Consider the following 15,699-nt stretch of genomic DNA (forward strand, 5'->3'; position numbering starts at 1 on the left):
CCAGCTGATTGACAGAGCATCCACGGCCCAAGCCTCTGGGTCTGGAACCGGAGAGATGAAGGTGGGCAACTTGTGATTCCACCTTGTCGCAAAAAGATTGATCATCGGACGCCCCCAAAGTGTGCAAATCCGAAGAAAGACTGATTGATGGAGTGACCATTCCGTGTGAATGACTTGACCTTTCCTTGATAGAGTGTCGGCCAAGACATTGAGTCTGCCGGGAATGTGTCTGATTTGTACGTTGATGTGGAGGTTGTTGCACCAACGTAGAAACTGCCAGATCGGAATGCACAGGTCTGGTGATTTGGTGCCCCCTTGTTTGAGGAGGTAAGTCACCACCACAGAGTTGTCTGACATAATGAGGACAGTTTTTCCTGAGAGTTGATCCTTCCAGAAATGAAAGGCATTGATGACAGCCCTCATTTCTAAAAGGTTGATGTGGAGAGGCCTCTCCCCTGGCTCCCGCGTGCCACTGACTGTAGCAAAGTCCGGCAACAGGTGGGCATCCCAACCATAGGTACTGGCGTCGGCACATACCGTTATCTCCGCTTGGGGCATCTCCAGAGGAATCCCCGTGGACAGCCAACCTGGGTTGTGCCACTGACGCAGGAAAAATCGTATCTCGGGCGTGATCATTATTGTTTGATTAAGGGGACTTGAAAAGGGGTGCCACTGTGCCAGTAACATCATTTGTAAGGGACGCATAAAAAGACGGCCAAGCGGGATCAAGTCCGCCGCCGCACTGAATAATCCGAGGAGTTGCAAGAATTCTCTCGCTGAAATCCACTTTCTGTTGGAAATGGACTTGACGAGTTCGACGATCTGGATTACGCGAGCGCGAGGAAGCCGTACCAGATTCAGATTGGTGAGAAACTCCATACCCAGATGGACAAAACGCTGGGATGGATGGAGATCGGACTTCTTCCAGTTCACGAGAAAGCCTAGATGATCTAAAAGCGCTAAAAGATCATTTCTGCCTTTGAGCAGAATAGAACTTACCATATGTTTCTGAAGGATGTCGTCCAAGTACACTGCCATCCCTGTAGATGAAGTCGAGCGGAACAGGGTGACGATGCAATCCATAACCTTGGTAAAAGCCCAAGGGCTGATGTTGAGGCCAAAGGGTAGAACCTGGAACTGATAAACAGCATCGCGGTAAGTGAATCGGAGAAATTTCCGTGATGCGGGGTGGATAGGGACGTGAAAATATGCGTCGGTCATATCTAGACTGATGGCATACTCTTCCCGCCGGATGGAAAGACGGATTGATCTCGCCGTTTCCATCTTGAATTTCGGTGGTAAAATGTATTGGTTGAGGCGACTCAGGTTGATGATCGGCCTCAACTTGCCGTTTGCCTTCTGGATAAGAAAAAGCCTGGAATAAAACCCCGGCGATTGCGGTTTTTTCACAATTTCCACCGCCCGTTTTTCTACGAGCGACTGTATCTCCTGTTGTAGAAAGGTATCCTTCTCCCAATCGGATGGGAGAGGAGGACCGGGAGGTGGTTGGATAAATGAAATCCAAAGTCCCTCCGAAATGACCTGGATCACCCAATCGTTCTGAGGAAAAAAGGTGGTCCAGTGGTCCTGAAATTACAGGTAGGCTGTCCGCGGGTGGTGGAGAGGGTATGTCAATTTTTAGAGTTAAGTGGCTTGAAGACGGAGAAACTTTGTTTCTTACCGCCTCTGTATGGTTGCCTCCTAGCTTGATTAGACTGTTGTCTCCTGGCATTGGGTTGGGATCTATACTGCACATTTGATTGTAAGGATCCCTTGTCCCTGGTCCGCCAATCATCCCTCCGCTATGGCAGGGGCTGATTTTTTTTTCTAAACGCCTGCGAGGGTTGGGTGGCGAGTTGGAGGGGCAGTTCCTGAGCTGCCTGCTTCCGAACTTCTTCAATTTTTCCTCCAAAGAGTAAAGGCGACCCAAATGAAGTCATCCGTAAAGCCAGAGTATGATGGGGCTTGAGCGACGTGGACCGCAGACATGCATCAACGTCGTATCAGGTCTAAGTTGGCAGAAGCAGTCAACGCATTAGCCATGGAATGGTGAGCTGCCCTGTTAATAACTCTAGCAATCCGGGCCGTCGCTTCCCAAGCGTGGTCATTGTCGGATTTTTCTGCGAGTTGGAAAATGGCTAATGAAGCCAAGTCTAACACTGAAGACGTAGCAACTACGTTCCAGACTAGCTTTGATGTGGCATGGAGCACATTTCTGTCCACTTTGTAAAACAGTAGAGCGGACATGTGAACTGCTGCCATATTTTTGTCAAGGGCCGGAAGATCCGTACTGAATGCGTCTGAATGAGTTTTGTACCAGCGACACAAGAACGTCGCTGGTACTTGGCTTTCTGAAAAGAACGCCTTAGCATTCCCCGGATCACCTATTCGTCCTGATAGACAATCATTGATCTCCTTAATTTTTGCCGACTGGGGAAGGAGCTGGAAGGACGGCATCTCATCCTCCCCATCAAGATCTACAGACGCCTTAACTTTGTAGTCTTGAGTGGTGGTAGGAGGTGGAGGGCATTCTGAAGTTGCCAACACCCTATAAATTTCTTCCACTGCTGCCTTGAAGCCAAACTCAGTCCGTTCCATGATTGGATCTGTGTACGGCTGATTTGCAGGAGTTTCGTCACCCTCACTGTGTGCCGAGTCATGTTCTGTAATAGCTTGCATATCTGGATAGAGCATACCAGGTGGCATAGATGACGCGATTCCATCATCCTTAACACTGTCACTAACTCTCCCTTGTGGATAAGCCGTAAACATATTGTCTGGCTTGTGGTCGGTCTGAATGTTGGCGACGGTCCTGCTATCACCGGTACCGGCTGCTCCAATGGCCTGGCTGGACAGACAGATTTCTCACTAAAATCTCTGCCATAGTATTGGTATGTTGCCGGCGGTACAGCTTGATGAATGGATTTATCACTAAAATCCCCATAAGTCATGTTTGGTCGGACCATTTTAGCAATAGGGTCCCCATGCTGGGACAGTTGGACGGCCGGTGACGTAGAGGTTGTATAAAGAAATGGATCCAATGGATCTGGTAAAAGCCCCATGCGTCCTGACTTACAGGCCCGAAGGCCATGCTCGGACATGCGGGGGGACTTACGCCCACTGGGCAGCCTAAAATTGGGGGAATATTCCCCCAAAGAGTCAGAAAAAGCTGTGGAAGCGAGCGAGGGAAATAAGGGTAATATCTGGCCTGATGTCAATAGCTGCGCCGTCGTTTCCTGGACCAAACGACGCATCTGTTCAAAGTTGGACTGTTGTACCCTGTCAACATTATTTTCCTCCATTTGCCACTGATGTTACTGTGGCTGACGGTTGCAAACGACGAACTTTAGGTGGAGGGGGGACCCCAACGTCCCCCACAAGGCTCGCAATGGAGGCTGTCTTCTGATGTATACTGAGGACATCAATGCTATCTTTCTTCGACTTATTCCGTCTATCCCTCCCTTTTGCTGCCTTCTGGACTACATCAGCCCACGTTTGCTCTGTCCAAGTGTTACACACGCTGTATGGTATAGATGATGTACACTTGGTACATACAATACAAGAGTCATGGTTGTCTTCTTTTGCTTTGAACTTTTTGCATTTCATGCATTTGGTTGACATTTCTACTGAAACGACACAAGAAAAGAAAACAAAGCACAAATTAGTAATTCAGCATGTTATTAATTCGCTAATACCACAACCGTTACTAACGGAGTAAGCGAAATTAGTCAGTGTCGTGTTAACTCTTATTTGACAACACGAGTTCCGCGATAGCATGTGTAACATGGTCTTCAGTAAACGAAATCCGTAAGGGTGACAAAGTCACTCAATTTTGAAAAAAACCGTTAAAATAATGTATACAACCTGTAGAAGAATGATTGTCCAACGCAATAAATCCAAATTTAACTTCGGATGGTCCAATTTAACGCTAAGATGGCTTGGATTGTTTGGAGGTATAATGTACGTGTTATCAGTACAAGCGAAGCTTAAAAACTAGTGACACCTGGCGGTGGCAAGGGGAGGTAAGGGGCAAGAGTTATTGCCCTTTGGTCTATATGAGATAGACAGAAAAGACAAATTTTCGTCTTTTAGTAGGGCTGGATTCGAGAGGTAGCAGGCTTATATCCCTAATGTTAATGTGATCGGGGAATGTATTTGAAGGAGAAATGCCTTCCCTGGGTACCATATATGTTGAAATGGAAAAGCCTTAACAAATATAGGCTGGCAAATACTATCATGTGTTTGAGGAATGTAACTTCACAACATGACACTGCTTTTACACCAGCAGAGTGACATCAAGGATCCAGATTAGCGTTATTACATTCAATTTACTATCCACATTTATGTGAACAACAATTATATGACTTACATTACATTTATCTGGTGGCACAAGTAGCTGAGTTATCTCCCCTCCATGGACTGTAAATGTGTGCAGCTTCACACCTAATACAATATCCCAAAGAATCACTGAAAAATCAGCACTCCCTGAGAGGAGATGGTTTGCTTCATATCTCGTACTTTCATTAAATGGGTACAGCAGACTTGTGATCCTACCATCATGACCTTGAAGAACTTTCAAAGGAATTTCTGAAAATAATTAAGCATATTGCTATCAATTTGGGACAAAACTAACATGCGATTCCAACATCATTTAACCTAAAAATATTTAATATTATCAGATTTTTCATCAAGTATTCATTCAATAAATTAACCAGCCCTTAGCTTTTGGCACTCATTCTAAACAAAACTACAAATTATCATTAGCACAATTAAACACACAACTTAACCTACAAATGAAATTTGCTATTTGGTGTATTTTTAGCATAATCCTGCTGCTATTGTTGCTGTTGTTGTTGCTGATGATGATGATGAATGATGATAAAAGCAATAACAGTACAAAGGATTTAAGTTAAAAAATGAATTGATGATGAATAATGATAAAAGCAATAACAGTACTAAAGATTTAAGTTAAAAAAAGAATTAAAGGACAACCATATAAATAATCTCTTTTCACCCAATGGACACATAATAAGTATGACTTACTGTCATGTGACAGAAATTTATCCTCCAGCAGCTGAAGGATAATGCTTTTCATTGCAGACACGATAATGATTGTTCCATTTTCTCTGCCACAGGCCAGTTTTCCTTGTGATGGAATGAATATTGTAGCAGTTATGTTAAGTGCTGCATTCTCTCCACTTAACTGGAAGTAAACGCAAAAAAGAATGAATAATATTATACATAGCCTTCTATCTGTTCTCAGTCTGGGTTTGCAATTCTACTGTAAGCAAGGACAGCATTGCTTTGATTACCATGTATACCTGTGTAAATGTTGCATCCGAATGTAAACTGCACAGACCTTCATGTGCCATACTGCACCAGCAGAACTGGGTCTGTGAAGTCTGCAAGGACTAATCAGTAAATCAAACAAGACCCTGAGCTGCTGGAATATAATGCAATGGTTGTTGTTGTTCGTGGTGTTGTTGTAGGGTATAATGCCATTTTTCATCACAAGATAGGCTATACATGGCAGCCAGTATCAATGGTGGAGGAAGAACCTGGGAAAACCCCTGGAAAGAACCACCAACCCATGAGAAGCTACTGGCATGCTTTCTCACATACCCACATTGGCCAAACCTGAGACCTGAACCCATGTAGACAGAGATGAGATAGCAATTTTCTGTACGGTAAGCACTTTAGACCACTCAGCCACTTGAGGCCCCTTATGCAATGGTTGATCAGGGTCTATGTTGTATACAGTTGTACCCAACTTATAAACAAGTATACATGGTACCAACAGAAACAAATTATTAATAAAACCTGTAATCTTAAACCACAGAAATTCATAAGCAGGTATTTTTTTTAACTGTTTTAAAGTGAAACCCCTCAATATCAAAAACTGTTTGGACCCCAAAATTATTTTAGTTTTGAGAGGTTTTTGGTTTACTGAGGGTTTCACAGATGTGAAAAATGTTTTTCTAAGCATTTATGTGACAATAGAGAGAGAGAGAGAGAATGTAATTATGAGAACATTAGTGTCTCTGCGTGAGAGAGTGCACAAAATTAAGAAAGCTGTTAGGTTTTAAATAATATTAAATGAAAAATTAGCTAATAACATGTTACTTCTGATAATTACATCCTGTTACATGAATAAATACAGCTGTTCCATACAGAAATACATTCCTCATCACAAGAACCATCTGAGCACTGAGATACTTATAACTTGACTATCAATCTATTAGAAATATGAATATAATCTGTAATGTTTTAAATACTCTGTATAATTCAGTGTCCACAGTTCAAAAGCCTGACCAGAGGAAAATATGGAGCTCTGTCAATTTTTTTCTTACATCTCTTTTTAACTAATGTGGTTGTGTTAATGACTATTTCTTGTACTGTAGCTAAATAATGTTCATTCTTAGCAATCACAAAGCTTTTCATTTTTGTATAAGATCTCAATTTTCAGGGTATGTCAAATCAAATGCCAGATGGCACAGTAATTTTTCATCTTCACATTCATTGTTTTCATCAGATTAGCCTTTTGTCAGACCTAATCTGTGCCAGCATACATGTCAGTCAAGTACTGTTTTAACCTTATGTGCCCTTGAGGCATTTTCTGGATTTTTGTCCATTGATAAACCTGCTAGTTTTAGCTGACCATAACTGATCCGTCCCTGTGTGTCAGGAATTTAGCAGCTAAAATATATTACCAAGTTTGAAGTGAATTTGAATTTTATTGGGTTTTTATTTACTGTAAAATTGAAATCTTTAAGATAAAATATGAAGATAAGAATTCTTCATTTCAGACTACATTGTCCATACATCTAAATTAAAATATAGATAAAAGTAAAAGTATTTTAAACATAAAATATAGATTTTCTTCAGTATTCAGAGTTGAGGAGTCCTGGTTTAATGAGGGAAACATTATGATACTAAAAGAGGAAAAAGTTTGGACTCCAAAACAATTTTGGCCTTATGAGGACTCCAGTTCACTGACGGTTTGGTCTTGAAGGCTTCAATGTATCTGGAATAATATTTAGCAACAAAGCAATTAATAAGGACAGTTTATGATAGAGTAATGACATGAAAAAGTACCGTATTTTCCGGTGTATAAGTCGATGCGGAGTATAAGTCGAATTGACCAATTTTGTAAATTTTCCATCCTTCATCCATATATAAGTCGATTCGGAGTATAAGATGAGACCAGGTCAATAACATGGCTTTGTATTTTATACAACTGGTAGTAACTTCCGGTTGCATGAATATTGATGGTATTGTTGTATGATATTCCATATTACCGGCAATCGTGAAATTGCATTACCGATGCTAACATGCTTGTGATTTTACTTCTGAACTGCTATATTTTGTTATCAATTGACACAGCTGATTCGGAGTATAAGATGAGACCAGGTCAATAACATGGCTTTGTATTTTATACAACTGGTAGTAACTTCCGGTTGCATGAATATTGATGGTATTGTTGTATGATATTCCATATTACCGGCAATCGTGAAATTGCATTACCGATGCTAACATGCTTGTGATTTTACTTCTGAACTGCTATATTTTGTTATCAATTGACACAGCTGAATAAACAATCCATGCTTGTCTTATTATAATTGAAAGCACATCCATGTTGTAGTTCATTTTATTACCTGTAGTTACGAACGTAACTTATACAAACTTGTCATTTTCTATCGTAAGTTTGAAAGTCACGGACTCCATTAAATCGATTCGTTTATATATATATATACATATACTATTTTTTAAGTGTTTGTTCTGTTTGGACTTGGATATAATTAACATTTTATTACTAATCTATTCAATGCTATACCCCACTATTATCTTTATCGGCGAGTTCGAATACAAAGTAATGGGTATGATCTCTTGTCCTTATAACAAATTTTGTATGGACAATGACTTCAATAAAATGTTGACAGATTTTCATTTCCCTAAAAAAAGCCTCATTTCCCTACTGGTAGCCTCGCTGATTTGACCTATTCTGTCGATTCTTGCCCTCAATCTGGTTTCAGTAATAGCCAAAGCGCTAAGCATGTTTAATTACCATGTAAATAACACTGCATAGCCATGTGGTTGTTGTGACAATGTACATCGTAATTAAAACAAGAATGAATTGTTGATTTAGAGGTGTTTATTGATAATGGAATATAGTAGGCTCGTAATACGTGAGGATTATCACAATCGTCAGGTAACTCAAAATACCGTCTTTTTTCTCTTTGCAAAAGCTACAAATAAAAACCGCCCTGAATAAAAGAACGATCTTGTACACGGACAATTTTTTTCATCTCTCACTCTCTCTCTCTCGTGCGCACACACACAAGCATGCGCACGCTCACAATATATCTGATTTCAGTTTAGTTTAAACCATATTTGTTTTAATTATGATATCCATTGCAACAAGAGCCACATGGCTGTGCATGCTATGAAAAGATTGATCAAAATATACCGAACTCATTAAAATGTGCCCGTACTATAGCAATGAAAACAATGCCCATGGCTAAATTCATTATTTACATCTAGAGAAGGGAGTGGGCATCATTTCCTGTTGTACTTAAATCCCATTGATATTAAAAACGGGTAGCATAATTGATGCGGAATAATGATAAAGAACAATGGGGTACCGGCAATATGGTAACTAGTATCGGTAGCTAAAGCCAATATCAAGGTCTAAACAATTGTGGCAACTGGCTTTGATTGTTGTTGGAAACCAAAGACCAATTTATCAACAACCGGTATAATCAAAGAGAGACACTGAATCGTCAGCTGGTTAAGAATGAATATAGGTGAAGTGTTGACATTACAATTTGCATTAAACTGAATTGCGAAACTAAAAATCATGGATCACTGATGATCTATTGAGTACTGGTAGTCCATCTATATATCTGATTTTAGTGTAGTTTAAACCTAATTTATTTGAGAAACTTTGTCAAATACAATTAGAAACATATGATTTGGGGGATTCAGCAGAATGCATGATCTACATTTTTTTATAAATAATCATAGAACGCTCAACTTAATATGGATTACATTCCTTTGTAGGATCAATTGGATCAATTAAAAAGCTATGCCGGTAATTGCTCACGTGTGTCCAACATTATACTGGAAAATCAAATATTAATGGACCAGTTATTTCATATCTTTTTTTTAGGAACAAACAATATGCTTTGAATTAGTACAGTACACTACAGAGTATAGACCGTAAGTGTGCTATGCAGCCCAGTGAAGTTTTTACTGGTACGGTAAATTGTTTTCTTTTATTTTATGTTTGAGAAATAAGAAAAAACATGCAGAATGCAAAACAAATAATGACAAAACTTACAAATATAAACGTAGTCATATTAGTTTATGACAATTTATTGACATAGTAATTTAACATGAATTTGTACTTCTATGTGACCTGTTTTCGATTATGCCGATTATAGAGCAATGTCAATAGCATACCGGATACTGTAATCCATATATAAGTCGATGCAATTTCAATGACACAATCCATGTATAAGTCGATACGGAGTATAAGACGAAGACCGAACTTTCAAGTCAAAAAGTATCGACTTATACGCTGGAAAATACGGTACTCTACATATATAGTGATAAAGATTAAATGTTACAACACTCATATTTTTCTTGTGAAATAAAGTCATTTTTAAGAAGAAGTTACTTTAAAAAATTTGTTTGCTTCTTATGGGGACCATTTTTTGTGGATGACTCAACATCTTTTGTTACAAAATTGAAAGGTCTTGATGGCTGCCAGGATGATGTTGCCATGTGTCAAATTTGGTCAAATCTAAGTAAATTTTTTTATAGAATGTTCTAATTAAAGCTTTTTCACTTTCAAGTAATGGTAGCCATAATTGATGGATGATTTGGCACCATTTAAAGGCCTTGGTGCAATGATGCTTTCTGTCAAACCTGAACAAAATCTGGACAGTGTTTATTGAGACGTGTTTAAATTTCTTTTTTATTTTTAATTCTAGTAATGATGGTCATATTAAATGCCCAAATGGCACAAATACGAAACTGAAAGGTTGTGATGCAATCCAACTCCTATGCAACAAGAGGCCCAAGTAAGCATGGCATCACTCACCTGCATAAAGTGTCTAAAAGGCTAATATAGTGATAATGCATGTGCCCTGGCCCTGAAAGACACCAATGTCAGGATAATTTCCAGATACTGGGTAAAAAAATGGGTGGTATTTAGCACATTGTTTTGTTTGACTGTGTTTTTGCTTTGAGTAACTTCAGTTGGACTAGATGGTGGATTTGCATATTTTGTAAAGATGTGAAAGTTATTCATGGTAGATAAGAATCAACTGTTGATTTTCCACCCAGTTGCTACAGATGCCATAACAATGCCATGGAAGCCACCACAGATACAACTTTGATGGAACATATCATAAGAAACCATTTATACCAAATATGATAGAAACTTACAAGGCCATTATTAGGAAAAAGCTGAACACAGACCTTCCATATTTTTCCTATGGAAGGTTCATCACTGCCAGAAAAGCCAAATCCAACTGAATTTTGATACAGTATGCCCTACAAAACACTCCTACCAAGCATTATCAAAACTGGTTCTACTGTTCTAGTTAAGCTGAAACAGGTTTTCCAACTAAGTTGCTAAGAAAGACACAGTCTTGGTAAGGCAGCCACTGAAGATAAAATTGGGAGACAGCATATCCTGACAAAACATTCCTTTATATACCTAACTTGTGGTTTCCTTAGCTGGTCAAACTGAATTTTGATAGAGCATGCCCTATAAATCTCTACCAAATTTGATCAAAATTGGTGAAGTCATTCTAGAATAAAATGTTGAAAATTGGTTTCCCAGCTGGATGCCAAGGAAGCCATATTATTGTGAGGGAAGCCATCCCAGATAAAATGCTGAAAGAGCATGAGGGAGAGGTCAGGTGGGGTGAGGGGGATACAACTTTTTGGCAGCCACTGATTCCATGTGCCAAGATGCTGGCTAAATTCTCTTAAACACTCTTGCTTTCTGCAATTTTCTGGACTGAAGTCAGACCATCCAGAATTTAATTTTGGTAAAGACCTGATAAATATTGTTAATGAGTCTGATCAAAATTGGCCAAGTGTTTATTTCTGAGGTGCAAAATAGTACTACTGATGGACAATGCAAGATAGATGCAGGGTCATGCTATAAACTCAAAAGATCTAATGGCCAGGTGAGATAAAATTGGTTTTAATCAGTCAAAAGGTTCTTTGTAGAAATAAAAGACTGCAAATGTTGATGCACAAGTCACATGATATATGACAGATGCAGGGACATACCATAAGCACAATGTGCCTGAATAATACATTACTAGTGCCATGACTTGTGATCCTCGGTAGTTCCATGTTCAATTCACAGTTTTGGCTCATGCAATGAAATGTGTTACCTAATCAAAAACATGGGGTTCACCTAGGTTCTCCAGTTTTCCTCACTTCACATCATGTCAACAGCTAAACCATACAAAGCATAAATTGTTAGGACAGGTACAACTGATATAAAGTGAATATTTCTAATGTCAACCCATTTGTTTCCCTTTACAACACATCAGAGAAAAAAGAATTTATTTTGCATAATTGATCTTCTGGATTGGAATGCCACCAAGAGTAATGAACAGAATGGTGTAATATTTCATGATCTTCAGAGTGGAATGCCATCAACAGTAATGAATGGAATTGTGTAATATTTCATCATCATCAGAGTGGAATGCCATAAACAGTTAGGCATAGAATGGTTAATATTTCATCCTCATCTGAGTGGAATGCCACCAACAGTAATGAATGGAATTGTGTAATATTTCATCATCATCAGAGTGGAATGCCACCAACAGTATTGCATAGAATGGTGTAATATTTCATCCTCATCTGAGTGGAATGCCACCAACAGTAATGAATGGATTTGTGTAATATTTCATCATCAGAGTGGAATGCCACCAACAGTAATGCATAGAATGGTGTAATATTTCATCATCATCAGAGTGGAATGCCACCAACAGTAATGCATAGAATGGTGTAATATTTCATCATCAGAGTGGAATGCCACCAACAGTAATGCATAGAATGGTGTAATATTACATCATCATCTGAGTGGAATGCCACCAACAGTATTGCATGGAATGGTGTAATATTACATCATCAGAGTGGAATGCCACCAACAGTAATGCACAGAATGGTGTAATATTACATAAAAGTGGAATGCTACCAACAGTATTGCATGTAATGGTGTAATATTACATCATCTGAGTGGAATGCCACCAACAGTATTGCATGGAATGGTGTAATATTACATCATCAGAGTGGAATGCCACCAACAGTAATCCATAGAATGGTGTAATATTACATCATCAGAGTGGAGTGCCACCAACAGTAATGCATGGAATGGTGTAATATTACATCATCAAAGTGGAATGCCACCAACAGTAATGCATAGAATGGTGTAATATTACATCATCAGAGTGGAATGCCACCAACAATAATGCATAGAATGGTGTAATATTTCATCATCAGAGTGGAATGCCACCAACAGTAATGCATAGAATGGTGTAATATTTCATCATCAGAGTGGAATGCCACCAACAGTAATGCATAGAATGGTGTAATATTTCATCATCAGAGTGGAATGCCACCAACAGTAATGCATAGAATGGTGTAATATTTCATCATCATCTGAGTGGAATGCCACCAACAGTATGGCATGGAATGGTGTAATATTACATCATCAGAGTGGAATGCCACCAACAGTAATGCATAGAATGGTGTAATATTACATCAAAGTGGAATGCTACCAACAGTATTGCATGTAATGGTGTAATATTACATCATCTGAGTGGAATGCCACCAACAGTATTGCATGGAATGGTGTAATATTACATCATCAGAGTGGAATGCCACCAACAGTATTGCATGGAATGGTGTAATATTACATCATCAGAGTGGAATGCCACCAAAAGTAATGCATAGAATGGTGTAATATTACATCATCAGAGTGGAGTGCCACCAACAGTAATGCATGGAATGGTATAATATTACATCATCAGAGTGGAATGCCACCAACAGTAATGCATAGAATGGTGTAATATTACATCATCAAAGTGGAATGCCACCAACAGTAATGCCTAGAATGGTGTAATATTACATCATCAGAGTGGAATGCCACCAACAATGATGCATAGAATGGTGTAATATTACATCATCAGAGTGGAATGCCACCAACAGTAATGCATGGAATGGTGTAATATTACATCATCAGAGTGGAATGCCACCAACAGTAATGCATAGAATGGTGTAATATTACATCATCATCAGAGTGGAATGCCACCAACAGTATTGCATGGAATGGTGTAATATTACATCATCAGAGTGGAATGCTACCAACAGTAATGCATAGAATGGTGTAATATTACATCATCAGAGTGGAATGCAAACAACAGTAATGCATAGAGTGGTGTAATATTACATCATCATCAAAGAAGCATGTGGACACTGATTAAACAAGACATTCACATGCTGCAGTACTGGATCAACAGAGTGTAACTGGTTTAAACAAGCCGAACTTTGTACATTTTTAGGGATTATTTAAAACTGCAACAAGAATTTATATAATAAAATTGATAAACTCTTTTCAAGTCATTGTTTGGTAAAGTTTACACCGTACAAGTCATACATACAAAGCCATCAATAATTCCTGCTGGAGACTGACAGAGATTGTCCCATACATCCTGTAGTGTTGTGCTACATCGTGGTGGTAGTGCTGAAAATATGACAAACATTATTAGAAACTCTGTGTGTGTGTGTGTGTGTGTGTGTGTGTGTGTGTGTGTGTGTGTGTGTGAATGACACATCAACACAATCCTGGCTATATGGTGTAGAGTAAAAGTTATGCATTAAAAATGATAAATGTAACAATGAATTGAAAAAATATTTAGGAAGATAAATCATTGCAAATAAAAGCAAACATATATCCCTCTGCTGTAAAGAATAAAAGATTAACAAACATGTCAACCCCACTGAGAGGTGTAAGCGTAATTATTTATAAGTTGCAAAAAAGCATAGTTTGAGCATAAAATGTGTATCTATATATTATATGCCAGAAGTACAGCATGTATGATATAGATATGTTTATGTTGGCTACTAACTGGTTCTGCAGCTGGTCAAAATTCTTGTCACAAAGGGCTAAATCCACATGAATTAGAACCAGAATACAAACATGCAATACACTGAAAAAATTATTTATATTCAGCACTCACTTTAATTTGTCTACATATAAAACTTTCACTGAATTATCATGAACTCGATTTTTACAGTGGATATAATTTGTTCAGCATGCTGTATTACATTATTCTCACATTCTTCTTTTAATGTTTGTAAAGCAGTGTTGATTTGTCCTTTTTATGATCTGACATGTTTTGAAGTTTGGAAAAAGACATATGCTCAAACATTTTCCATCATGTAACATACACAACTTGCACCACAAAGTGTTTTGCTTAACATGTGGCACCATTTTTGTTAAATATATAGACCAGATCACTAACTAACTAGCTTATCAATATAATGAATCTGTGAGGCAAAGTTCTAAGTGGAAGTTACTCGTCTGTTTTCTTGAAAATGGATAACATATAGTAGCTATAAATAGCAAACAGGGAAAGTACTTTAACAGTTATGCTATTCTTATGCAACAGTCATCTTTCTAAGAATATTCTAAAATTTATATAAGTGGAATTAAAGAGGTGTTAATAAAGATGACAAAAACATTTTATTGCTTTATTTTTTATTGTATCGAACAAAACATTATAATCTGATGAAAAAGTGAAATGATTACGCCAAAAGCATAATGGCTGGCACATACCGATTAAGATAATGTAAACATTTATTATAAAGGTATAAAAGAGAAAGAGGTTTTAAAAAATGGTAATAAAATTGAATACGGTGAAAACTTCTTATACAAGGCCTGCAAGCGCATAATCATATTACTGACCATGGGTACTGTGTACATTATACATTTGTCTGTCTTTAATTATAATTATCTAAAAGGGTAAAAAGGGCTGAAATTACTGATCAATAGGTCTCAATGGAACTTTGGTCAAGGTATGTTATCTTGAACTATAAGTTACTGTGCAAAAACCATTATTTTCTTATTAGACTGACCATGACCTTGATATTGGACTTTAAGATTCCAGAGTTTATAGGTTTCTTTTTAACACTAAGTGCAAGTCATCCATAAAGTTTAATCAAGTGAATTACTCTAGAACAAAAGCTACTCTGCAAAACCCTCTTTTCAACTAGCCACCACAACAAACTGCAATCTGGCCTTCTGACACCAAAATCAACACAGCTCTTCCATACATTAATACATTAAGTGTAAGCCCACCAAATTCTCTGGTCAAGGTCTAGAACTAAAAGGCACTTTAAAAAAAAAAAAGCATTTTGCTTCTTTCAGTTGGTGACACTCAACTTTGGATTTTTGACCTCAAAATCAATAGGCTACTTTCTTACCAATATGTAAGTCGTTAGTTACTTTAGCAAAATAGCATGGTCATTAACTGAAAGTTTTTTTGCATATACTATTTTCTTCTTTGAGTCATAGTGACCTTGAACTCTGACATTTTACCACAAAGTCAAGCCATTCACACAGTATGTGAATATAGAACTAGTTAATGTGTGTACACCACTGTT

At 38.1% G+C, this 15,699-nt stretch overlaps 1 protein-coding gene across 6 annotated transcripts in view; it reads right to left on the minus strand.

The window, feature by feature from the left end:
* LOC149782560 (WD repeat-containing protein 7-like) overlaps positions 1-15,699 on the minus strand; it is a 146,785-nt gene that overhangs the window by 41,656 nt on the left and 89,430 nt on the right. For all 6 annotated transcript variants that reach the window (XM_089934006.1, XM_089934003.1, XM_089934008.1 and 3 more), the window contains 3 exons: positions 13,695-13,777; positions 5,044-5,203; positions 4,370-4,587 (listed from right to left, as the gene is read on the minus strand). In XM_089934006.1, the coding sequence (XP_089790132.1) occupies positions 4,370-4,587; positions 5,044-5,203; positions 13,695-13,777 (461 nt within the window). The remainder of the gene's footprint in view (positions 1-4,369; positions 4,588-5,043; positions 5,204-13,694; positions 13,778-15,699) is intronic.

This window comes from Sinohyriopsis cumingii, chromosome 15 (genome assembly GCF_028554795.1).
Source record: "Sinohyriopsis cumingii isolate HCF-2022 chromosome 15, ASM2855479v2, whole genome shotgun sequence".
NCBI classification, from domain to species: Eukaryota; Metazoa; Mollusca; class Bivalvia; order Unionida; family Unionidae; genus Sinohyriopsis; species Sinohyriopsis cumingii.